This window comes from Coffea eugenioides, chromosome 2 (genome assembly GCF_003713205.1).
Source record: "Coffea eugenioides isolate CCC68of chromosome 2, Ceug_1.0, whole genome shotgun sequence".
NCBI classification, from domain to species: domain Eukaryota; kingdom Viridiplantae; phylum Streptophyta; class Magnoliopsida; order Gentianales; family Rubiaceae; genus Coffea; species Coffea eugenioides.
This window is the reverse complement of record NC_040036.1, coordinates 46,229,007-46,255,471: the sequence shown is the minus strand read 5'-3', so window position 1 is coordinate 46,255,471 and position 26,465 is coordinate 46,229,007. Positions and strand designations below refer to the sequence as shown.

General features: G+C 37.4%; 1 protein-coding gene across 1 annotated transcript in view; it reads right to left on the bottom strand.

Moving 5' to 3' along the window:
• LOC113759819 (40S ribosomal protein S4-like) overlaps positions 1 to 17,265 on the bottom strand; it is a 29,073-nt gene extending 11,808 nt beyond the window's left edge. The window contains exon 1 of the mRNA XM_027302394.1: positions 17,049 to 17,265. Coding sequence (XP_027158195.1) covers positions 17,049 to 17,265 — 217 coding nt within the window. The remainder of the gene's footprint in view (positions 1 to 17,048) is intronic.
• Positions 17,266 to 26,465: the final 9,200 nt, after the last annotated feature.

Sequence of the window (26,465 nt, the reverse complement as noted above, 5' to 3'; positions counted from 1 at the left end):
AAACAAGAAGACAAATTTGTAAGTCCCAAACACAACCAAGAGGGGGGGTGAATTGGGTTGATTAAAATCTTAACCAAATTTATGCACTTTTTCTTTAATAAAAATTTACCTTCTTTTCTAGTAAAGATCAACCAAGTAGATTAGAAGACAATAGCAATATTGATCAGAAAAACAAGTATAGATAAGCAATGAGAATTTTATTAAACAAAAAGTAAAATAGGAAATCAAACCAATTGTCTACCAAGCTTTCCTCAAACTTGAAGACCAATCACAAGGTTGAGCAACTTCTCTTTGATGAAAGATGATCAACTAGATGTACAATGGAGGGAGCACTTCCTCCTTGCCCTAAGCCACACTTAGTCAAGCTAAGAAGTTTTACAAACACTCAGATAACCCTCAACAAAGCTACACTAAAGAAACTTTCAACCACAAGAGAAAAGCTCACCAGAAGTTTTCACTCCTTAGAAAACAAATCTTACTTTGGAGACTATTTTCTAGCTAAAATATCTCTTGAGATCTTGTAGACCAAGTGTGCAAAAGTCCCTATCTGACTTAGAGTCGTTTGTATTTGAAGGGAACCAAAAATGAGCTTCATTAATACTTCCAACGGCTAGAAGGCATATGAAGAGTCAGCTAGCCGTTGGGGCTGTCGGACGTCCGATGGAGTATTCATCGTCCGAACACATCGTCCGAAAAACAGTCAAGTTGTTGTTCGGACGTCCGATGGAATTTTATCGTCCGAGCTTCAGTGTCCGAACGTCGTCCAGAGAGTTATCAAATCTTCGAAGAATTTTTAGGACGTCCGATGATATCGATGTTCGTCCGAAGCATGCGTCCGATCCTTTAGGACGTCCGATGATTCCTTGCGAGCGTCCGACAGAGTCTTGGCAGAGAGTCATCAAAACTTTGTGGAATTTTTAGGACGTCCGACATGATCGATGTGCGTCCGACAGAGACTCCTTCCTGATGTTCTTCATCCCTTCGGACGTCCGACAGTTTCCTTTCGGACGTCCGACATGAGTGTCCTGTTTTTGCTTCTTCTTTTTGGTTGATTTGCAATTCATGACATTTTAGTACCTGATTCTTTGATAGGCAAAAACACTTATATTTGAAGAAGGTTAGATAGACATTTCAAAGAACTTTTGTGATCATCAAAACCAAGAATAACATTCTCCCCCTTTTTGATGATGACAAAACAAAAGTTTGAAATGAGATCTGATGATTACAATAAAAACTCCCCCTTTCTCAATAGACAAGAACTCCCCCTTACTTAATGAATCATAAAAAAAATTTGAAAGGCTCCCCCTCACTTGGCTGCCCAACCGAATTAAACAATTATCCAAAATGTGACAATTTAAGCAGCCAACAGGCAATCAATCCAATATCATCAATCATCAATCAACACTAATCATTAATCAACACCAATCATCAAATCAATCCAGTCCTCTCCCCCTTTTTGTCATCACAAAAGGGCAACCAATCACATAACTCATCCACAAACACATTCATCAATGAAATACTTAAACATCCATAAACATCCATAAACACATAAAATACTTAACATCCATAAACACAGTCATCATTCAAAGTACTTAACATAAACATACAGTACCAACAAAGAAAAACATTACAACTGTTGAACATTACAAACACATAAAATAGACAAACAGAATGCAAATGTCCTAAGTAGTGAACTATGTGGATCCAGGTGTTCTTCGAGAGAGCTGATATTGAGAGAGGTCTTCCTCATCAGTTTCTTCATCATCTACAGCAGCTTCTTCAATTGGTGCCTTGCCTTTGTCTGATGTGGAAGGGCCATGAGGAGTCACAGGAGTTGATGAATTCGGATCTGGAACTGATGAAACTGGATCAGTGGTTCGAGGTTCTTTGTCATGTGAGACTTCCTCAACCACAGGTGGGGGAAAAAGAAGGTTCTTTTTGTCTAGAAAGGCAGTTTGTTGCTCAGAGGACATGGTGAGCATTAGTCCATGTTCTAGAAGAAGAACATGCTGTTTGAGTTCATGAAGAAGCTCAATCACTTCATCATTGGAGGAGGAAGATGCCTTAGTGGCAGATTTCCTAGGATGAATGGGAGTGAGTGGAATAGATGAAGGATCATGTGCAGCCTTAGACCTATGTTCACTGGACGATGCCCCCTTATAAGCCCATATATTATCTTTAAAAACAAGATTTTTCCTTTCAAAATATCCTTTGGAAAAGGCATAAGAAGATGCTTCTTTGGGACAAACACCTAGAATTGGAACTTTGTAATACTCAAAAATCTTTTGAAGAAACTTTCCATAAGATAATTTTCTGCGAGAATCAGTGGCATAGCGAAGCAAAAACTTGCACATGACAAAACCAAAATCAATACGAATTTTTTCTTGAAAACAGTAAAAGAGATACAACTCCATTTTGTTTGCATCAGTTCTATGGCCATCAGTAGGCACAAGCAGGTTTGAAATGATTGAAAAGGCAATTAGATTCACAGGGGCAAGATCATTTAGTTTAGCATCAGCAGGAGAAGAAAAGCTTCTTTTAAAATAAGTCATCATCTTAGCCCCATCAAAATGATTATCAGCATTTGGATGCTCTTCATAGGAAAAGAAATTTGCAATTTTACTCTTGCATCCAGGTTCAATAGAAGTTTTTAAAATCTCATTCACAATTTCAGAATCAAAGATTAAGTCTACCCCATTAACCCTGGACATAATCTCAGTTTGGTCAGTGCCTTTCCTAAGATTAGCAAAGAATTGATACAGCATTTCAGGGTAATAAACATTGGGCATAGAAATGATATGTGACCATTTCTGAAAAGAAAACAGATTCAGAAGGGATTCTAAACCTATTTGGCGAAATTCAGAAGAATTGACAGTGCGTTGAGGGATGACACCTTTCTGGGATATCCAGGAGTGTTTGTCTTTTGCAGCATCATCAAAGAATGCAGGGAGTGGGGCTGATTTTGGAGGCGGTTGAGAAGATGTTCCCTGTCCAGATTCAGGCTGAGAGGATGGTTGTGGTGTAGGCCGTGACACTTGACTCTTGATGGCTCCTCTTTTGAAGCGTTTGGATGTCCGTTTGACAGTAGGAAGATCCTCATCCTCATCCCTGAGTGAATGCTTGCGTCCGGCAGTAACCTTTCCTCCCCTTAGATTCACCATTGTGTGAAATGTGTGGAATGAGGAATGCAAATGATGCACACAGTTGTATGGAAGTGAATCGCACAGAAATTTTGGGACAAAAAGGCCTTGATCAAGAGTTGTCAGAGCAGTTATGAAAGAGTAGGGTTTGGAGGGAAATTTGGGAATTTGCGAAATGTTATGCGATTCGATGAAATGATCAGGAGAAATGAATCGCAATCAGTCAGGAAAAGTTTTGGTTGGGTCAATTTGGGATTGAGGGTTTCAGAGAAGTATGAATTTGAGAGTGAGAGAGGAGAGAGTTTTCGTCCGAGAGGAAATAGAATAGGAAGAGTCTGAAGCAAATGAGGAAGAAAGTTGATTTAAAAAATGAGCCGTTGCACTGTCGGACGGCCGAACGAAGTTGTGCGTCCGACAGTTGCGTCCGAACAGGCGCAATTCTGGAAAATGGCTGAAGAACATCATCGGACGTCCGTTTATCTTCTTTCGGACGTCCGAAGTCTATGAACAATTTAAGATGATTTTTCGATTATTCCTAATTTTGATCTTAGATGCATGAACTGATCTAATGGCAAAGCTTTTGTAAAAATATCAGCAAATTGATCTTTAGAACAAACATAATTTACACAAATTTCACCTTTTTGAACAAGATCACGAATAAAGTGGTGCTTTATATCTATATGCTTAGTCCTAGAATGTTGAATGGGATTTTTGGTCAGATTTATGGCACTAGTATTATCACAGAATACAGGCATGCAATCATACAACAATCCAAAATCATTCAAGGTATGCTTCATCCATAAAAGTTGAGCACAACATGCACTAGCGGCAATATATTCCGCTTCGGTTGTAGACAAAGAGATTGCATTTTGTTTCTTACTAAACCAAGAGACTAAACAATTTCCAAGAAAATGACAAGTTCCACTAGTACTCTTTCTATCCACACGACAACCTCCAAAATCAGCATCCGAATAACCATATAGTGCAAACTCATTAGATCTAGCATACCAAAGACCATAGTTTAATGTACCTTTCAAATATCTAAAAATCCTTTTTACAGCATTCAAATGTGATTCTTTTGGACAAGACTGAAATCTAGCACACAAGCAAACAGCAAACATAATATCAGGTCTACTTGCGGTTAAATAGAGAAGGCTTCCGATCATACCTCTATAATGCTTTTCATCCACATGATTACCTTCTTCATCTTTGTCAAGCTTTGTAGAGGTGCACATTGGAGTTCCAACTTGCTTTGAGTCCTCCATACCAAACCTTTTCAGCAATTCCTTGGTATATTTTGCTTGATTTATAAAAATTCCCTCAAGAGCTTGATGTATTTGAAGTCCAAGGAAGAAATTTAATTCTCCCATCATACTCATTTCAAATTCACTTTGCATAGTGGTGGAAAACTCCTTACATAGATACTCATTAGTAGCACCAAAAATAATATCATCAACATATATTTGCACAATAAGAAGGTCATTCAACACTTGCTTAGTAAAAAGTGTGGTGTCCACAACACCCCTTTTGAAACCATTTTCAATCAAAAAACCACTTAGTCTTTCATACCAAGCTCTTGGAGCCTGTTTTAGACCATATAAAGCTTTAGATAGTTTAAACACATGACTTGGAAATTTTGTATTTTCAAAACCGGGGGGTTGATCCACATATACTTCTTGATCAATAAAACCATTTAAAAAAGCACTTTTAACATCCATTTGAAACAATTTGAAGCCTTTAAAGCATGCAAAAGCAAGAAGCATTCTAATAGATTCTAATCTAGCTACGGGAGCAAATGTTTCATCAAAATCAATTCCTTCTTCTTGTGCATATCCTTTAGCAACTAATCTGGCTTTATTTCTTACAACAACACCTTTATCATCCAACTTATTTCTAAAAATCCACTTTGTGCCAATGATAGGTTGATTTTGAGGTCTATTAACAAGTGTCCAAACTTCATTTCTCTCAAATTGATTAAGTTCCTCTTGCATTGCCAAAATCCAGTTTTCATCCTTTAAAGCATCATTGATATTTTTAGGTTCAAAAAGAGAAACTAAAGCAAAATTGTCAATCAATTTTCTAGATGAGGAACGAGTGTTTACCTTCTCGGATGGATCACCAATTATAAGCTCTTTTGGATGATTTTGGCTGAATTTCCAAGCCTTGGGAAGATCTTTGAGTGAATCATCATTTTTGTCTTCATCTTCCTCTTCTTGATCATTATGAACTTCATTTTCCATTTCAGTTGCTGCTGGTTTAGAGCTTCCTTCATTTCCAATTGATAGCTTTTCCATTCCTTCTTGAACACCTACATCATCATCCTCACACGAACTTTTGGAATTATCATCATTGGTTTCATCAAATGTTATATGTATAGCTTCTTCAATCACAAGAGTCCTTCTATTAAAAACTCTATATCCTCTTTTATTCTCACAATACCCCAAAAATATTCCTACATCAGATTTTTTATCAAACTTACCAAGATGTTCCTTTAGATTCAAAATAAAGCATTTACAACCAAATACTTTGAAATAACCAACCGTAGGTTTCTTATCAAAAATCAGCTCATAAGGAGTTTTCTTTAAAATAGGTCTCAAGAGTATTCTATTCATCACATAACATGCAGTGTTTACCGCTTCAGCCCAAAGATATTTAGGCAACCTACATTCATTCAACATAGTTCTAGCAGCCTCTTGAAGAGTCCTGTTTTTCCTTTCTACAACACCATTTTGCTGTGGAGTCCTTGCAATAGAGAACTCATGTGTTATACCATTATGATCACAAAATTCTGGAAAACCACAATACTTGAATTCCGTCCCATTATCACTTCTAATCCTAACAATTTTTAACCCAAGCAGATTTTGCACTTTAGCAAACAATGAAGTAAAATTCTTGAAGGCATCATCTTTATGAGCAAGAAATATCACCCAAGTGTATCTAGAATAATCATCAACAATTACAAAACAATATCTTTTACCTCCCAAGCTAGTAATTTGAGTGGGACCAAATAAATCAAGATGCAAGAGTTCCAAAGGTTTAGAAGTAGATACACACATCTTAGGTTTAAAGGAATTTTTTGTTTGCTTCCCAAATTGACATGCATCACATATTTTGTCCTTATCAAAACTGATTTTTGGCAAGCCTCTAACCAACTCCTTTTTCGAAATTTCCTTTAGTAAATCCATGTTAAAATGACAAAGTCTTCTATGCCACAACCAAGGATCTTCATTTGAAGCTTTAAGACATTTTAAGCTAGAAGAATCAATTTTATCAAGAACCACAATATATATGTCGTTGAACCTCTTACCTTTGAACACAATATTATATTTGGAATCAAGCACAATGCATTCATGTTTTTTAAACAACACATTCAAGTCTTTATCACACAATTGACTAACACTAAGCAAGTTATAACTTAAGTTATCAACTAAGAGCACATTATGGACAAAAGTATCACCATCCTTACCAACATCACCTATTCCAATTGTCTTAGCTTTCACATCATCACCAAATGTCACTTTTCCACTTGACTTTGATTTCAGCTTTATGAACAAAGAGGGATCACCGGTCATATGCCTTGAGCAACCGCTATCAATAAACCATTTGGACTTGTTTGAGCATTTTTCCTGAAAAGAGAAAGTGTTTGGTACCCATTTTAATTTTTGGGTCCGCAATAGTTAGCATTGTATCTAACTAACCACATGCATTTCATCCCTTTGTTCAGATTTCTTTTCACATAGCAATCACCTTTCAAATGCCCTCTTTGACAACAAAAACCACACATAATGGAAGAGTCCTTAACATGTACTGGTTTGACATATCTCAATCCACCTCTTCTATATGTTGTGAAACCATGTGCATTTTTGTTATGTGCAAATGTTCTTTGAAAAGTAGTAGGATGTGTAGATGACATGTTCCATTTGATAAACTCCTTCTTTCTTGCTTTCAAAGTCTCATCCAAGTTGTCCATTCTTTTTTTCAAATCACCATGTCTTTCCTTCAGCATTTCACAAATATTTGTCTTTCTATCAAGCTCATTTTGAACATTACATCCGGCTCTTACAAGACTTTCATTGTCAGTCTTTAGTTGTTTATTTTGTTGAAAAAGACTTGCATTTTCTTGAATGAGAAAAGCCATTTTCTGTTTTAACTGCTTGTTTTTATCATAAGATTCCTTCAAGGCATTATGCAGTTTTTCAACAAAGGATTCAAGATCATCATCTTCATCATCATCACTTTCAGATTGAGAGTGTGTGGAAGTTACCTCATTATTTCCAATAGCCATGAAGGCCATTTGAGCTGATTCTTCTTCTTCTTCTACTTCCCCTTCGGAGTTGCATTCATTCCAAGTAATCTGAAAGTTGTTGAATCTTGGCTTCCGATCAGCTTTTCCATCTTTCATCTTCTTCATGGGGCATTCGTTTGCATAGTGTCCAAGCTGTCCACATTCGAAGCATTTGTCCAACTGTTTCTTGTTGAAATCCTGTTTTCTTTGTACTTTGCGACTTTGCGATAGATGGCTGATTCTGGAAATGATTGCTAGGTCCTCCCCTTCTAAACTTTCTTTTATTCAAGATTCTCTTGAAGCCTCTGGTGATGAGAGCAAGATCATTATCATCACCATCCGAGTCTTCATCATCCAAGTGAGCTGTATCATCTTCACCTTGAGTAGTCTTTAGAGCAATGTTTCTCTTTGCTCTAGCTTCCTCTTCCTCCTGCACTTTAGATTTCAGTTTCAACTCATAAGAGGTTAGTGAGTTAATGATAGATTCAATAGGCACAGAACTTAAATCCTTAGCCTCCTCTATTGCAGTCACTTTATTTTCCCATTCTTTGCCCAACGCATTGAGAATTTTCCTGTTCTTCTCTCCCAAGGTGTACTCTTTGCCCAACACCTCAAGATCTTTGATCAAGTCAGTGAACCTGCAATACATTTTGTCAATATCCTCAAGAGGTTCAATTCTAAATGATTCATATTTTGTGACCAAGATAGCCTTTTTCTGTTCTTTAACGTTGTCACCACCCTCATGGATTTCTCTTAGTTTATCCCACATTTCTTTGGCCGATTTGCAGCCTTTTACTCTAATTGATTCATTTGAATCTAGGGCACTATAAAGAACATTCATGGCCTTGGCATTCAATGTGAGGTTAGTCCTATCTTGAGCATTCATTTCAGCTCTCATTTTTGGCCGAAGCAACCCTGTATCTGCATCAAGAAAGTTAGCTTCATGCGGTCCTTCACTCACAATAAACCATAGTTCAATATCAATAGATTGGAAAAAGATAATCATCCGTTCTTTCCAGCTAACATAGTTGGAGCCACTGAACATGGGAGGCCTCGTAACAGATTGCCCCTCAACAAACATAGCATGACATGTTGTCATCTTTACTCCAAGCCGTTAGAGCTTAATCTCAAGGAGACCAAGCTCTGATACCAATTGTAAGTCCCAAACACAACCAAGAGGGGGGGTGAATTGGGTTGATTAAAATCTTAACCAAATTTATGCACTTTTTCTTTAATAAAAATTTACCTTCTTTTCTAGTAAAGATCAACCAAGTAGATTAGAAGACAATAGCAATATTGATCAGAAAAACAAGTATAGATAAGCAATGAGAATTTTATTAAACAAAAAGTAAAATAGGAAATCAAACCAATTGTCTACCAAGCTTTCCTCAAACTTGAAGACCAATCACAAGGTTGAGCAACTTCTCTTTGATGAAAGATGATCAACTAGATGTACAATGGAGGGAGCACTTCCTCCTTGCCCTAAGCCTCACTTAGTCAAGCTAAGAAGTTTTACAAACACTCAGATAACCCTCAACAAAGCTACACTAAAGAAACTTTCAACCACAAGAGAAAAGCTCACCAGAAGTTCACACCACTTTGAAAACAAATCTAACTTTGGAGACTATTTTCTAGTTAAAATATCTCTTGAGATCTTGTAGACCAAGTGTGCAAAAGTCTTCCTCTGACTTAGAGTCGTTTGTATTTGAAGGGAACCAAAAATGGGCTTCATTAATACTTCCAACGGATAGAAGGCATATGAAGAGTCAGCTAGCCGTTGGGGCTGTCGGACGTCCGATGGCGTATTCATCGTCCGAACCCATCGTCCGAAAAACAGTCAAGTTGTTGTTCGGACGTCCGATGGAATTTTATCGTCCGAGCTTCAGTGTCCGAACGTCGTCCAGAGAGTTATCAAATCTTCGAAGAATTTTTAGGACGTCCGATGATATCGATGTTCGTCCGAAGCATGCGTCCGATCCTTTAGGACGTCCGATGATTCCTTGCGAGCGTCCGACAGAGTCTTGGCAGAGAGTCATCAAAACTTTGTGGAATTTTTAGGACGTCCGACATGATCGATGTGTGTCCGACAGAGACTCCTTCCTGATGTTCTTCATCCCTTCGGACGTCCGACAGTTTCCTTTCGGACGTCCGACATGAGTGTCCTGTTTTTGCTTCTTCTTTTGGTTGATTTGCAAATCATGACATTTTAGTACCTGATTCTTTGATAGGCAAAAACACTTATATTTGAAGAAGGTTAGATAGACATTTCAAAGAACTTTTGTGATCATCAAAACCAAGAATAACAAAATTTTTATCATTGCTTCTAATCACATATTATTTCTCACCTAAAAGTCACTCTTAAGCACCAAATTTGATCCTCGCTCCGTACCGGATAATTACACTACGGAAAAACGTGAAAACCCTAACTTGCTCCAATCTTGAAAACGAAAAGTGAAACCTTGCTTTCTAGGTTCATTTGCACTTATTATGGAATGATTGGGTAGTAGGGCTATAATAAATGAATAATTTCCAAATAAAAGGGTATTTTTGAGAAAAATATAAGAAATTTGTGAGTCCTCACAAATAAATTAAAATTAAGGGCTTAAGGTGAAACCTACCATTCAAATGATAAAATTCACAAAAATAAATGAAAACCAATTTGCTATGATTAGACAACAAAATTATCCAAAATTTCACTTAAAATTCAAATCAAAACTATAAATTTAGAAAAAGTTATTGAACCCTTCAAATTCATCCTAAAACGCAAGCATATTCTAACCAAAACTCACATTAAATCATATCAAAGAAGAATGACATGTTAGAGGGACACAATCGATTAGTTTTTCCAATTTTCTGGGCCAAAGTAGCATTATGGGAAATTTGGGAGGCTAAAATGCAATTTTCAGAAACTATTTCATGCATGTTACGAAGGAAGCTGCTGCAACAAGCATTTCTTCTGCAATTTTCTGCAACTAATGACATCCAGTACATACGCGGCTAACAGAATCCGAACACACAACAAACTTTCAAACCGAAACAACATTTTATGGATCTTATCATCAAAACCCAACCTCATTCTGTGCATTCCCAAGAATTTTTTTCGCTCCAGATCATGCATAAAAGGAAATGAAAGAAACAGTCATGAGGTCTTATGTCAAAATACGAACAAGCATCAATCTACTAATAATCATCAAGTTTTGGCCAAAAGAGGATTACAAATTCCATTCTTAACACAAAACTTCAGCAACTAAATACAAAACTCTAGTCTTGTGCGGGAAACGAAACAGAAAAAGAAGAGACAAACTGTCACGGAGGGAAATGTGACGCCCCGAAAAAAAAAATGAAAAATGAGTTTGAGAACCCGGAAATTTTCTAATTTTCTAGGGTTTATTTTTAAACGCCCGCCTTTTCTACATTTTCTTGATTAGAAAAAAATTCCCCAGATAAAGTTTATGAGCAAAAATAGTTTTAAAATGATTTTTCTAGTATCGGTTAGTTTTTGAGAAATTAAGAGTGTATTTTGAACGTGGGACCCGCTAGTGCGGTAAATGCATTATATTTTTGACAACTTGTTGGAATTTTGTATTAAGTGATATTATTTTACAATGTGTTAAGATATTTGTATTGGAGAGACAAAAAGATAAGATTAAAACCCTAAAGGACCATTTGTCACAAAACCATTGGACCTTGACTTTTGACCAAGACTTTTCTAACTTTACTAAAACCAATTTGGACCCAATTTCTCTCCATTTTAGCTTGTCTTGGACGAAATTTTGAGAGAAAAAGAGAGAGAGAATCCATCATCTTGCACTTCAATTTCTTGTCCAAATCTTGAGTTCCAACCGATTAAATTGCAAATCACTCCATAAAACTTGCTAGCTAAGGAAGATTGAAGCTCTTGGTGGAGTTGTTTTGGAAGAAAAATTCCTAAGTCATCACATTTCTTGATATTTGAAGGTATCATGTCTAGCCATCCTTTCTTTGTTCTTGATTATGCTAAATTAGTGACTTGTGATGGCTAAAGAGATGGTTTGATGGATTATATTTTGAGTTGTGGTTGGATGGATGAACTTTTATTATTTTTGGGGATTTTTCTGTTTTAATATGAGTATGATTATGTGGTTATGTATGATGATTGGAAATGATGTTTAATGATTCTAGAAGGTGGAAAAAGTGGAAGATTGCAAGTAAATTCTGTTTTGGAAGAAATCTGGAAAATTAGGGTTCTTGGTTCTTCATTCTGTCCGAAATTTTTGGTCCTAGATAGAGGCCGAATTGGCCTTAGCTCAAAACATGAAAGTTGTAGGTAATGACATTTTAAAGGTTCCTACAAAATTTCAGGTCAATTGGAGTAGTGTAGAATGAGATAATCCGAAATTACTATTGCTGTTCTGGGTTCATCAGGATGTTAGAACTGTGTCTGAAATGGGTTGTTTTGACTGGAATTGTTTTGGATTTGGGTGTTGAGGTCTTCTGATGAAATGTATCTTGATGTCCTAGCTACCATATGCCTTTGGAATTTCTGCATTTGGACCTGTTTAGACTGAGTTGTACTGATTACAGCATAGTGTAATTTGTAAACCTGCAAGTACGGTTCTGGTTTGTTATTTGGCATATTTGACTTAGTTGTGCTGGGATTTGGACTGAGTGACCTTCTACATTGTTGTAGCCCTGGTTCTTATCTTCGAAACGGTGGGTCTTGGACCTCCATCCGATACTCGTAGTACCTTTGGTGCCATTACCGCAAAAGGACGTCAAAACTGTTTTTCTGGTTTTGAGCTTAACTTTCATTTCCGGACTTTTCCCTAGTTTGACTTGTACTAGTACTACTTGGAACTTGCTGAATGACTATTAGATGAACTTGTTGTTGTGTGTGTACCTTTGGGACTGGCTGAGGAAATAATGAAGCCTTGATGGCTGGAAAAGTAAAGAATTTAGGGGAAGTGCTGTCCGAACTTTGAAGGGATTTGTTTGCATTGAGTTTGTGATCTAAGACTCGGATTTGAGCAAGGCAATGATATATGATGGATGGTTTCTGAGCCATGGAGGTGAGTGACCCTAAACTATTTCCAAAGTACTTGTGAAATGTTTCTTACATTATTTACTTTTGAACTGTTTCCAAAGCTACTTTTGAACTGTTTTCTTGCATATCATGCGTGCTTATATGAAAGTGTTCCTTGTTTGATATATTTCCTTGACTTCATGACTTGTATTTTTGATTGATAACGTGTTACGTGCTTTGAATGATTTCCAAAACGAGCTTTCTAGGCGAGTGTGTATTTTATCGCACTCGACCTAAATCAATGTGAAATTTTCATGATAAATGATTAAATGCTACTTGCGCATGAATGTAAGCTTTTTGGGCTGAACTGGCCATTGCCCCTTGTTACCGGTCGTCTCGAGCCAGAAACGGACTCGGTCGGGCGATTAGGGACCTGGGTGAACGTTTGGTATACTCGAGTATTACCTTTGTAGGTTGGTGGAGGTTGGTGGAAAATGATGCAATTTCAAATGAAAAAAAAAAAGGAAATGACAGGAGAACGAACGTATCTTTTCATGAATGTTACTATCGCTTTCCATTGTACATGTTTCTTGAATTATTGATACTCCATATTTAATGTTTTGTAAATGTTGTAATTGTTTCTGGACTTATCATTTGATTTATGACATCATTGAAAAGAAATATTGTTAAACCGATTTGATTACTGATTTTCTGGTTACTCGCTGAGCTTCTAGCTCACCCCAAAAACTATTTTATTCCCCTCCACAGGGCTCGTGGCGAAGGAGTGGCTTGTAGTGTTTATTCATGGATTATCTCATGTATGGATTGAATTTGGATTCCTTTTGTGTAATCATTCATATCGGGATTGTATTGAACGTTTAGAATTGATTGGATGTGTAATAGCTAAGATTTGGACTTCCTCCTGTATAATAATTGTGATCAAGGTTCAGAGTGGCAGTGGAAGCGTGGACGCTTCGCTTTTGATATGTAAATGTTGGGAACCTTTGATGTATATTTGATATATATATCTTGACATTCATTTGAGATTTTATCTTGTATTTGTTTGAGGACTGTAGTGATCGACTGAGTCCCGGCGAGAGCTGGGCAGGCGGCCCGCCGAACCCTCTGGTTCGCCTTAGGGGGAGGTGGGGTCGTGACAGGAAAGACTCGGATTGATGTATTTTACACGTTCTTACTCCCTCTTTGCAGCAAAAGAAACGTTACTTAACGCAAAAACATGAATCAAAGCCTCTCCCCCTTTTACCGGATGCACAAATAGCAAGTACAAGGAAGGAAGAAAATGAACACGGCAACAGCCATAGCAGCAGAGATTTTGAAGCTTATGATGTAAACCCCATAACTCATGAACATAAGGGATGGAAGAATTACCTTAGCCTTTTAGGAGTCAAAACCAAATCCAGATCCTTGCGCAACGGATCCCTGCGAAACCCTTGTTTTCCTCACTGTCCAAGATTTCCCTTGCTTGCTTCACTCTTACCCGAAACCGTTTTCTTCCTCCTTCGTTCCTGAAGCTCTCACCAGCTTTTTCCTTCAGTTCTCTGTCCAGATCTCTTCCTTCTCAGCCCAAAAGCTTGTCCTTTCAACTCTTCCGAAGCTCCTCCCTTTCTCCTTCAGTTTCTCTCTTTCTTGCTTCAGATAGCTCCCCTCGGTTCTCCTTTTTTCTTTTCTTTTTCTTTTCTTCTTCTTCTCACTTTCTGCCTAGAACCCGTTTCTTCCCTTTTTCGTTCTCGCCTCTCTTCTATTCTCTCCAGCTCTTACCCTTTCTCTACTCAGCTGTCCTAGGTCTCTTCTTGTTGTCCCTTTTTCACTCAGCCCCCAGCCTCTCAATTTCCCTTCTCCCGTAGCTCTCTATCCCAACCCTAGCCGCCAACTCAATTCCCTTTCAAAACCCTCTCTCAGCCGTCACCTCATTTTTCCATCAGCCCCTCTCCCCCTTTACCTTGACTGCCCTTTTTCTTTTATATGCAAACTCAAATCCCTAAACCCTCACATCAATGGTGCTGATGAAAGATCAGTTTCTTGGGGATCTTTTGAGCCTTTAGATTTTTATCAATGTAATCTTTAAGTGATGAGCTGGACTTGTACCGAGAGTACTTGGAGGAAAAAGGAAAAATGCAACGGAAATGAGTAAAAATGGAAGAAAAATGGCCAGCTGCAAATTTTGCTTCTGTACAGACTTGCACCCTTTTTTTTTAATAAAAATGAAAATAACATAAACAAAATAACATTTTAAGAAAGATCGAATAGGAATAAAAGCTAAAATTTTTGTGTTTGATGGACTATTTTCTTTTTTTCCTTTTTTTTAATTAATAATAATAAAACAATTTTCTTAATAGAAATAAAAATAAGATGAGCAAAAATAAAAATAAATAAAAATAAAACCAAATCAACTTAATAAGATAAATAAATACATAAAATAAAAATGTTAAAATTTTGGTGTCTACAGTTTGCTTCTCTTTGTCTGAGTTTTGGAAAAACTTGAGACAAAGAAGTGGACACCAAAATACTTACCTGTGTTATTCGGCTGCAAACGACTGATGTTTTTGAAATGAGGACTGACCCCTTTAACAAAAAATTTTAAAATGGGACTGACCCAGACGAGAAATTTAAAACGGGACTGACCCGAACGAGAAATTTAAAGTGGACTGACCCGAACAAGAAATTTAAAACGGGACTGACCCGAACAAGAAATTGAAAATGGGACTGACCCGAACGAGGAATTTAAAACGGGACTGGCCGAACGAGAAATTTAAACGGGACTGACCCGAACAAGAAATTTAAATCGAGACTGACCCGAACAAGGAATTTAAAACAGGACTGGCCCGAACAAGAATTTAAAACGGGACTGACCCGAACAAGAAATTTAAAACGGGACTGACCCGAACAAGAAATTTAAAACGGGACTTTCCAGTATACTTACCCGAAAATAGCCCAAAATTTTGCCCCAGTAGAGGTTAAGTTTTTGCATCTGAGCCAATAGTTGATTCTGCATTGCCATGTTGTTGCACCTTTTGATCAAACTTGCTTGCAACATTTCGATCCGCCTTTGTTCACTGGAGCACTCTTTCCGATAGCGACTCCAATGCGAGGTGTGATTGTTTTCATCCATGCATGAAATTTTTCTGCAAAAGAGAAAGAACAAAGAAATTGCCACCATCATTTGATCCGGTTCCCTTCGAGAATCGTGTAAACATAAGTCTTTTGATGCCTTCGTCCACTTTTGCTGCGACATCTGACTTAGTTGGATTTGTCACTTCAACACTTTCTGATTTTTTCAGACTGACTAGATATGCATTTGCCATATTGTGAAACCTGCGTAGCCGGCTTTGCTGAATCTTAACCATTTTCAACAGATGACTGAATCCAAGTATGCTTCGAATAAACCACGGGGGTTGTTATTCACCAAAATTCAATGACTAAAAATGATGAATGTAAGGTAATTTCACATGTCATGTAGAACCGAATATGCAAAAGAATGCAAGCACAACCAACTGTGCTTAATCCTACAAAATGCCATGAATACAGGCAATTGAGAAAAAATGAGTTTCATAAGAATGTATTTGCAAAAAAAAATATTTTTACAAAGTGACCCAGCTTTTGGCTAACGGATGTCATATTCGAATCTCTAGATATCTTTGTTCCGGAATTCAACATTGGCAGAAGTATTACAAAACGAAGAGAAATCCAAATGAACCAAGTCACCAGATATTCCTCCTTGTGCTCGCTTGCTCTTGAAAAAATCCTACCTTAATGCCCTTTCGGGTTTTCGCTAAGGTTGACCCCACCCTTTTGTTTTTGTTTTGCTTTTCTTTCTTTTTCTTTTCTTTTCTTTTTTTCTTTTCCTTTTTTTCTTTTCTTTTTTTGAGGTGCTCTTTCGGGTTTTCACCTAAAGAACAATGGAAAATCTCGACCATGATCGACTCAGGAATGTGCGTTGAAGATTGCTGGCATCAGTAAAATGCGCTTCCCTTATAAGCTTAGGCGAAGGCATTATGGACATCACCTGCCAGTTGATTAGCGAACTGCCTAATAGAAATACAGCAAGTGACGAAAGCCAGTACTTTGGGCTTTTGTAATGAGGTCAGGTGGGGTGTTTTTCAAGAAAAGTTGGGGCTTGAAAGCAAATTTTTTGATGAGAGGTGTGAAATAACCTGAGATTGCATCATTCTGAAATTATCTCCAATTTTTGAACGAAACCGAGGAAAATTTGCCCCAGTTTGATTGGATTTTTCTCTCATTGCATTTTTCATTGCATTTCCTCACTTTTGCATTTTCCTTTAAAAACTAAATTTGCCCCAGTGTGCGGTTTTTCTTCTTGATCATCTCTCTTTCAAAATAAATTTGCCCCAGTGTGGGGTTTTTCTTCCTTTCTCTCTTTTTTCATTTCATTTTTCTTTTATCTCTCTTTCAAAATACATTTGCCCCAGTGTGGGGTTTGCAATTCTCAGGGGCTGCCAAACGAAAATTATTATTCTGATAGCTCAAATGGGATGACTAGGGATGAAATGTTTTAATTGGAAAGGAAGATGGCCTGACTTTTTGTCTCGTCCCTTACGTACTTCTAAAAGAAATTTGTACAATCAAATAAAGAACTTCTTACATATGTCTGAGTCGATAGGTTGAGGGAATGTCTGTCCATCCATCTCTGCTAAAACAAGTGCTCCGCCCGGTAGCACCTTTTGAATGACAAATGGGCCTTGCCAGTTTGGAGCAAATTTGCCTTTGGCTTCATCTTGCATTGGCAAAATTTGCTTTAGCACTTTGTCTTCTTCTTCGAAGGATCGCCGGTGGACCTTTTTGTTGTAAGCACGGGCCATGCGTTTTTGGTACCATTGGCCGCGACATATAGCATTCAGACGCTTGTCATCAATCAGAGCCAATTGTTAAAAATCTCTGCTTTAACCAATCAGCTTCTTCTAACTTGGCTTCCATTAGAATACGCAATGAAGGGGATTTCTTTTTCTGCTTTTCATTCAGATGTATACTTATCCTTATTTCTTTGACCTCAGTCTCAGTGCCAATGTTAATAATCTCTGTCTCTTCTAGGTTCAATTTGGATTTCTCTTCATATTGCTCGAGACCTTTTGAAAAAGAATCAGATACTTCCTTACTATCACTCTCGTTTTGAATTTCGGATTCCATAGTCCCAAAGTCGTGAGTGATATCGAGATTGCCATCATCGGATTCCAGAACAGTGATATCCAAAGGGTCAAATAGTTTTATTTTTGGCCATCTGAAAGAATTTAGAAGGAAATAAGCAATCAACAAAATGGTATGAAAAGATGTAACTATACACTCCATTGAAAAACACAGGAACTTGATAATGCAAAAATTGTTATTCTTTTTCTATACACTAACTAACCTCTAATTATCTCTTAACACCTAGTAAATTAATCCCTATATACAAAACTTAATCTAATTGGCCGAATTTCTCTCACTTAACGCACTAGCGGGTCCCACATCCACTATACACTCCAAACTTAATATGAACTAACTTATATCAGAAAAATGTTTTAAAAACTCTATTCACTTATAAAATGTCTGAAAAAATCAATATAATAAGGTATAATAAAGAAAATGCATACGAGAAAATAAAATAAAATAATATAACAATAAGGGAAATTTACGGGTCCTCACACTCCGGGTCATGCTCGTTCCCACCGTTAAACCCTAAAAGTAACCAAGATAAGATGTCATGGCCCGATCATTCAAAACTTAGGTTAATAAGGTGCTCACTTTAGCCTTAATTATGAGCCATACGCCTATCTAAATTCGGCCTCTCAAAACACAAAACTCAAAGACAAACTTGAAAGCCAATCGAGGAATGTCCAAGTGCATTCTAGGGTTGTGGTTCAAGTAAGTTATTAGTATGAAAAGAAAACACTTCGATTAAAAAGTGCAAGAAACCATAAGAGGAAAATTATATATATATATAACTCATGAAACTTAGCAAGACATACGTAAGATATATGCATCGCCATTAGAACAAAACAACCAACCTCAAGTCTAAAGTTGGGCAAATGAAACTAGAGAGCAGGATAGAAGAAACCATTACTTTTCCCTTTGCTTCACACATGATTTTTTTGCCAAAATTCCAGCTCATAAGTCACTACCAAGGTGGACTCAATCAACCACAAGTTATAGGCTATAAAGTACACTTGTTTAAAGCCACAAAACCATCCAAAATCACACCAATTAAAGTTTAAGACCTAGAAAACTTTTCTCAAAGTTTTCCAAGTTCTATTCAATCCATTTGATAAAATTTCCAGCTTTGGTGACATTATTTGGAAAATTATAACTTGAGTTCCGTAGGTTTAAAAATCACAAAACTTACACCATTAAAAAATATACTTGAAGAACTAACAGGCTTTAGAAGACATCTTCGTGAAATTTAGCTCACAGGTTAGTCAAATTTTCAGTTCAAACTCACTGCTGTCTCATGTGCAAAAACAGAACTGTCATGGTTTTTAAGAAACTTTACAAATTTACTGGTATTTATAGGAGTTGAACCAAGCCCTAAATTTTATACCGTTGAAAGCCCTATGAGTCTAGTTTCAAACGCAATAAACGGAACTCAATTCTGACTTTCCTATACTAAATTATAGCCAACTTCCCAAAGCTTCGCAGGGCTCCCTGCGAAAATTTTCCAACAATCTATTAGTTTGGAAAACTAGGTTTTTCCCTTCTTAAACCTCTTTGTTTTGGCTCAAAATCAACATACATATGAAGAACAAGGTTTTAACAAATGTATTGAACAAGAATATATCAAAATGACCACAAAATTTGTGAAAAGAAAGCTGAAATTCCTTCTCTTCCTCTCAGCCAACCATAACAGAAATTTTCCAGCAAAATCTCCAACAAAACTTCCAACTTTCTTATTTAAATTCCATGGAAAATGCACTATATCTTATAACTAACATGTCATGAGGCTTATAACATATGTTCTTGACGAGAAAATCCATCACAACTCCACATATATACAAAATTTCTAGTAACTACATCAAGGCTAGAAATTTTGCCTCTCAAAGCTGGAAATTGCACACCAAGACCAAAATTCACATATCAAAGTTTAAAATTTCATATCAAAGCAAAAACATCTCTTATCAAAGTTGGAAATTCATCTCAAAGCTAAAAATTAACCAAACCCTATCAACAACTTCACCAAACCCTAGCAAAACCATGAATTCTTCCATAAATCTTCCATTTTCAAGTAATATATCCACTAAAATGCAAGATTAAAGGGAAATAGTGGTTCCTTGCCAAGAGTGCCTTCAATCCCTAAGAAGAGCAGCAAATCACAGCTTTCTTGCCCAAAAATCACACCACACCAAGTTCCTTCCTTCCTTGTTGCAATCTTCTATGGATGGATTTAGTGTTTGAGGTTGATTTTCCCACAAAATCTAGCTAGGAATCAAGATGAAACTTGAAGAAGTTTCCTCTCTTTTCTTGCTTAAGGGAGTCGGCCAAATGGAGGAGAAGATGAAGGGATTTTTCTTCAATTTTCCAAGATAAGAGCAAGGTCTAGTCTTTGGTCAAAAGTCCTAGTCAAACTTTGAGGCATGAGTGACAAATGGTGACCAATGGTTCAAGCCTATCTCTTTCTCTCTCTTGATTTATATCTAATCTCCAAAATATATAGGGTTTCTTTAATACACTCTTAACACTTCTAATCACATAATTCTTCTAATACCACAATCGTTCTCGACCACCAAATTTAACGCACACATCTCACTAGTCAGTCAAACTACCTTAATACTCTATAAAACTTAATATGCACTAAAATATAAAAAAGGAAATAATAAAAATCTTAACTTAACCTTTAAAACCACTATCAAATTAACGCTAGCAAATAAGCAAGTAAAGTAAAATTAAAAGGAAATAAAAATTAATTTTTCAAAAATAGGAGAAAATTTAAAATAATTTTCAGGTTCTCACACTCTCTCCCCTTTAAGAAAATTTCGCTCTCGAAATTTTTACTTTCCATTGCCTCAGACGACTCTGGAGCCTATTGCTTGTCTATGGCGTATACCTGTGCTGGCACTGTTGATCTGTCCCGTCTTTCATTAGCTTGTCTAAGGATAGTTTTATCCCCTTGTTGGGTATTATTCTCTTGTTGCTGCTTCTTCGGACAATTGCTAATTTGATGGTCAGTACTCCCATAAACTAAGTACTTTCGCCATTTCCTTCAAAAATCATCCTCATTGTGATTTGTCTTCCCACAGTATCCACAACCCAAGTGAGGAGCCACTTTTTGGCCTTTTCGAAAAATTTTCTCTCGTTGCCCTTTTCCACTTGACTTCCTCTTGTAGAACCTTCTTCTAGTGTTCCTAGTGTCCATGGTGGATAAGGTGAATGGTTCACTTTTTACACTTTGGGAGGCATTACCTTTTCTCTAGATTCCTCATGTGTACTACTAGGTACACTCCTTTTTCGTGCTTGGAAAGATTTTACCTGTGCCTTCGCATTCTTAATCCTTTGAACTTGCTCCGTAAAGGTATTAACTTGAACCGCCACTAAAGTTTCTTGAATCTCCAGATTCAATCCTTGTATAAACTGTCTCACTCTCCTTCGCTCCATAACCACCAATTCAGGAGCAAATTTAGATAGTTTAGTGAATTGCGTTTCATATTCGGCCACACTCAAGGTTCCCTGACGTAATCTAATAAATTCGTCTTCTCTTTTCTCTTGGACCAAAGGTGGGAGGTATTTCTTATTAAACTCCCTTATAAAGTTTACCCAAGTCCGTGCAGTACATTCTCTCTCCCACTTTTCCCTAATAACATTCCACCATGTCCGGGCCGATCTTTCGAATTGAAATACAGCAAAATTCACCTGTTTTTGCTCCGTGCAATTCAAAGCCGCAAAAATATTAATCATCGCCTCCAACCACTGCTTAGCTGTCTCTGGATCAGGCCCTCCAAGGAACTTTGGTGGAGAAAACTTTTGAAACAGCTCTAGGGCCCTATCCTCTCCTATCTTAGGGTTCCTAGGTTCATTCACTGGAGTTTGGCCTTGTTGCTCCACCAATCGCGCTAAGATATTGGTCATTTGTTGTATCGCCGTCGCCACTTGGGCCCCTGCTTCGACCCTCGGTCTACGATCTTGCGCAGCTGCTGTTTCTCTTTCATTCCTTGGTTCTTACGATTGCCTAACCCCACGGCCACGACTATGTCTTCCCTCTATACCCTTCTCTCTCTCTCTCTTTTTTTTTTTTCAAAATAAGCTATATAGTACATAAACAAAATAAATTTGCTAAAGCGGCAAGATAAAGACATTTTCAAGTCACAAAACCAAAGATAAGGAAACATGCTTAAAGATAAAGACATTTTCAAGTTACAAAACCAAAGATAAGGAAACATGCTTAACATATTTATAGCACACCAGGTTCATACATCAAGTGACAAAGATATTGTACATATCAAGCTGGTCAAAACCAATTGCATAAGACAAAAGCAGATACGATACACATCGGCATTGACACGTCACTAGCAACATACATACAGTGGTAGAACAAGAAATGGCTTGTCATCCCAACTACCTACACCCACGTCCTACATTCTTGAGTTTCTAACCTAGATCATTATCGAACCAAATAATTCTACTTCTCCCTCGGCGCAGGTTGCCCTTCCTCAGGCGTAAGATCAAATTCATTAGGCCTTGCATTCCCTTAACTTCCCTCTACTATATTCACTTGTACTACCTCCTCTACAAGCATCCCACATTCGGTCAAAAATATTCTCCGTCCGATCTCTCACTTCTCTTGCCACCCGAGCTAGACGTCCATTGACCTCTTGCATTTGCTCTCGCAAAACATTAGTCCGTTCTTGTCCCTCACGAATGGAGGTCTTAAGTTCTCGAATTGTATCACCTTGCATCCTTAGCATTGACCTCAACTCTTGAGTACTTAGGTACAAAAATCCGAAATAAGATATTTCACAACTCGAGCCAGCCGATTCCAAGAGTAAATCACATATATTAGAGATTCCTACCTAGCGTACATATCAATCTTCTCCAAGTATCATGACAAAGGTTTTATGCCTATAACATTCATGATTCACAGCTTATGCTCAAGAAGAGTACTTAGTCCTTTACACTCATTCACTTAATCAGGATCATAACACCACTTGGCCAAAGCTCACCCCACGCAGAGACCATGCAAAGCGGCTCTGATACCACCTATGACAACCCCACCTCCCCCTAGGGCGTACCCAAGGGTTTGACGGACCGCCTGCCCAGTTCTTGCCAGGACTCACTCACTAACAATCTTGGGAATAGTCTGTCGCGCCTATAGATTGACATAAAATTTCCATTCAACCAATAATTCACACTTAATTACAATCCAAAAGCATAACATAAGAGTACATTGCCAAAAATCTCCAAATACATTTCATCTACAAATGTACAAGTACATGAAGACTATATACACTATTTCATGCTTACTTGCTCTGTCCTCCACTCCTGTAAGGAAAACAAAACTAAAGAAATGAGTTAAAAGCCTAGTGAGATTCCTAAACAAGTAATCGGGTAGAGAATCCATGGAAGTATTGCATTTAACAGTTTGAACACTTTGCACAGTAATAAACAGTCATTCAAGAAATAAACATTCAATCATTGGAAGGATACGTGCTCACTTGGAGCCATTCATTCAGTCATTCATTGCCCACCATTTCTCTTATTCCTCCGACATTTGAAAACATTTAGCAGTGAAAACTTCGTCAGTGTTCATTTCATTCAGTCAGTCATTTCATTCATTGCATTTTATTCACTAGCCAGTTCTCCACCAGTCTTTGTGGTAACACTCGAGTATACCAAAACACTGTCTCAGGGTCACCAGTCGCCCGACCGAGTCCGCTTCTGGCTCGAGTCGACTGGCAATGAAGGGCAAGAGCCCAGTTCAACCAAAGGCTTACATTCATGAACAAGTAACATTTAATCATTTGATCATTAAAAATTTCACGTTCACTTAGATCGAGTGCGATAAAGTACACACTCGCCTATTGAAAATATATTTAACGACCATTGAAAAGCTTTTAGCATTTAACCAAATATTCACAACAATCCACGTAGTCATTGGAAGCCCAACATGCAAGGAACACTCACCTTTTAAAGTAGAGCAATGCTAAACGTTCAACTCCGAGTCGTGATCGTTCCAACCGTTAAACCCTAAAAGTAACCAAGATAAGATGTCATGGTCCGATTATTCAAAACTTAGGTTAATAAGGTACTCACTTTAACCATAATCATGAGCCATACGCCTCTCTAAATTCGGCCTCTCAAAACACAAAACTCAAAGACAAACTTGAAAGCCAAACGAAGAATGTCCAAGTGCATTCTAGGGCTATGATTCAAGTAAGTTATTAGTCTGAAAAGAAAACAGTTGGATTAAAAGGAGGGAAGAAACCATAACAGGAAAATTATATATATATTGTGAGGACCCATATTTTATTCTTACTATAGTCTATTTTATATTTATTTTGCCTTAGTGTTATTTAATTTTGCTATTTTGCATGAATTTTCTCAAATTAAGCTTTTATCGCGCACGCGTCTAAAGTTTCTCGAAAGTCGCGCCGACACGACTAATTGGAGATTTGAGGAATTAGTATTAGACTAGTAAATATGAGCAATTATAGTGTTAGAGAAATTACCTTGGAGGATTAGTAGTTAAGTGTATCAAACAAGAGAAAAAAAATGGTAGTACGAAACACTATTGAGCCACTATTATGAGTTGACTTTTGCACAAAACTTATGGCTAACCTTTCGTCATTTAACCTCCATAAAATCAAACAGCAAACACTCCCTCACTCTCTCATTCTCTCGGCCGAACAAGGAAAGGAAAAGGGGGAAAGGAAAAGCATCACTCTTTGCTCCAAACTTGCTTGATTCACTTCATCCAACCCACAAATCTTTTGGATTTTGCTCTCACTAGAAGAAAGGTTCAAGCTTGTGATGTTTCTTGGTTGAAAATTGGTGGAAAGTCTTGCATTGAGCTAGGGTTTAGGAGCTTGAAAGGTATTTCACTTCATCCTCCCTTAATCTTTCAAATTTTTGCAAGAATAGAGGTTACATTTCATGGGTTTGAAACCATTATCAAGATATTAGGCTAGAGGACTTGAGTAACTTGTATTTCTTGCTTTATACCCTAAGCTAGTGGTCTTGAAGTGGCCTTGAGGTAGCTAACTTGAGGTTATTTTTCTTGATTGTTGTTGTTTATGTGAATTATGGCTTGATATTAGCTTGGTAGTGGAGAGAAATTTTGGAGGAAACCATGAGAGGTGCTGGCCAAAATTTCTGTTTGGTTGCCTTGCTTGGAGTTTGAACTTTTGTTGGTTATTTGGCTGCTAAACTGAGTGATATATGTTGTGTTATGTGTGTGAAAATTTCCTTTCAAAAATCATTTCAATTCATTGCATAAAACTAGGGTTTTTGAAAAGGAAGAAATCTGGAAATTTGCTATTAGGCCAGCCGACCACTAGTACTTTGTCTAAGCATAACTCTTTGTACAAAAGTCAAAATTGAGTGCTGTTTATGGCATTTAAAACTAGACACCAAGGGCTTTCAAACGCTATAAAATTCCCCAGATAGTTCGTTTTGAGTGAGCCATAGTGAATCGACAAAATGGACTGACCTGTTTTATCTGTCTATCTTAGAGAAACTGGGAAGCTGTATCTTGTGGCTCAATTTCGTCTAACTTGTGATAGGAGTTTGAAAATGATGTCTTCTGATGAAATGTAGAATTTTGAATCTAGTTTCCAAATCCATAAGCCATTCTCAATTTGAACTTGTGTAGAGTTAGATATGGTTTGATTTCAAAACTGCATCAAAGTTGGAAACTAGAAAAGTGTTGAACAGGCTGTGAAATCCAGCCATCTTCAAACTATTTTATCTTGTTGTTCAAAAATCTGAATTTCATTTTGCTTGTTGTGTTCAAAACTTTACTTGAAACTCTTGCTGTGTTATAAATTCCAGAGGCTGATTCAATTTTTGTGAATTTTTCCAAATTTCCAAACTTGGCTGAAAAACAAGAACTGGTTCTGCCCTGTCTTCATGAAATAGCAACTTTGAGCTGAGATTTGAATGGTTTATAGTTAGAATCTGGGAAAAGTATCTTTTGAAAGTCTTAGTACTTTGAATCTAGTTTCCAACAGTATAAAGTTTCTAATTTTTGGAGCACCGAACTCAAGATACGATTTTCCAAGTACGGTCGCGCAAAGCTAAAAATTTCCGATTTCTTGAGAAATGCACTTTTATGAACTTCCAACTTCCTTTTGAGATCGACAGTTCATTTTAAACTCGATTTCATGGATAATATAAGTTTTCCTTGTGACTTTAAATCTTCATTTTGAATCTCGATTTTTGATGGATTGAAGTTCTTTTGAGGCGTTGTCCCAAGTTTAAGCAAAATGCATTTTTCTTCTTGAATGTTAAGTGGTCTAGGGAGAAATATGTGAATAATGGTTGGTCACTATTTCTTTAGGTGCTCAATGGAGTTTCGAAGGGGATCCCGGTACGGACAATTGAAAGACCTTATTTGCTCACTTACTTTTGACTTGGTGAGTGTCAAGTGCATGAATTGTTATATCTACTTGATTGATCTTACTTGCATACGTGAACATGACTTGATGAGGCGAGTGTGTACTTTATCACACTCGTTCTCCTTTACTTGACTTTTTACTTGACTTACTTGAACTTGACTTGTTTTGAACTTGAACTTGAATGTCGATTGGAGTGAATCTCGTCGACAAATTATATATGTACTCGTGGGGGACGCCCAAACTCATTGGCCAATCTTGTGACTCGAGCCGGCATAGACTTGGTCGAGAAACTTGGTGAACCATGAGAAACTTGTAAAGCTTGATATTTTGAGATCTTGCTTGGCATACTCGAGTAGTATTGCCTTTTCTATTTGACGTGCGGGCCTGGTAGGAGGTGTAACGGTGGACGAAATTTGGTGAAAGTGGAGTCTACGGATTTGGTACTTGCTCGGTTGACGGAGAGTCAACGAGGGATATTTGGATCA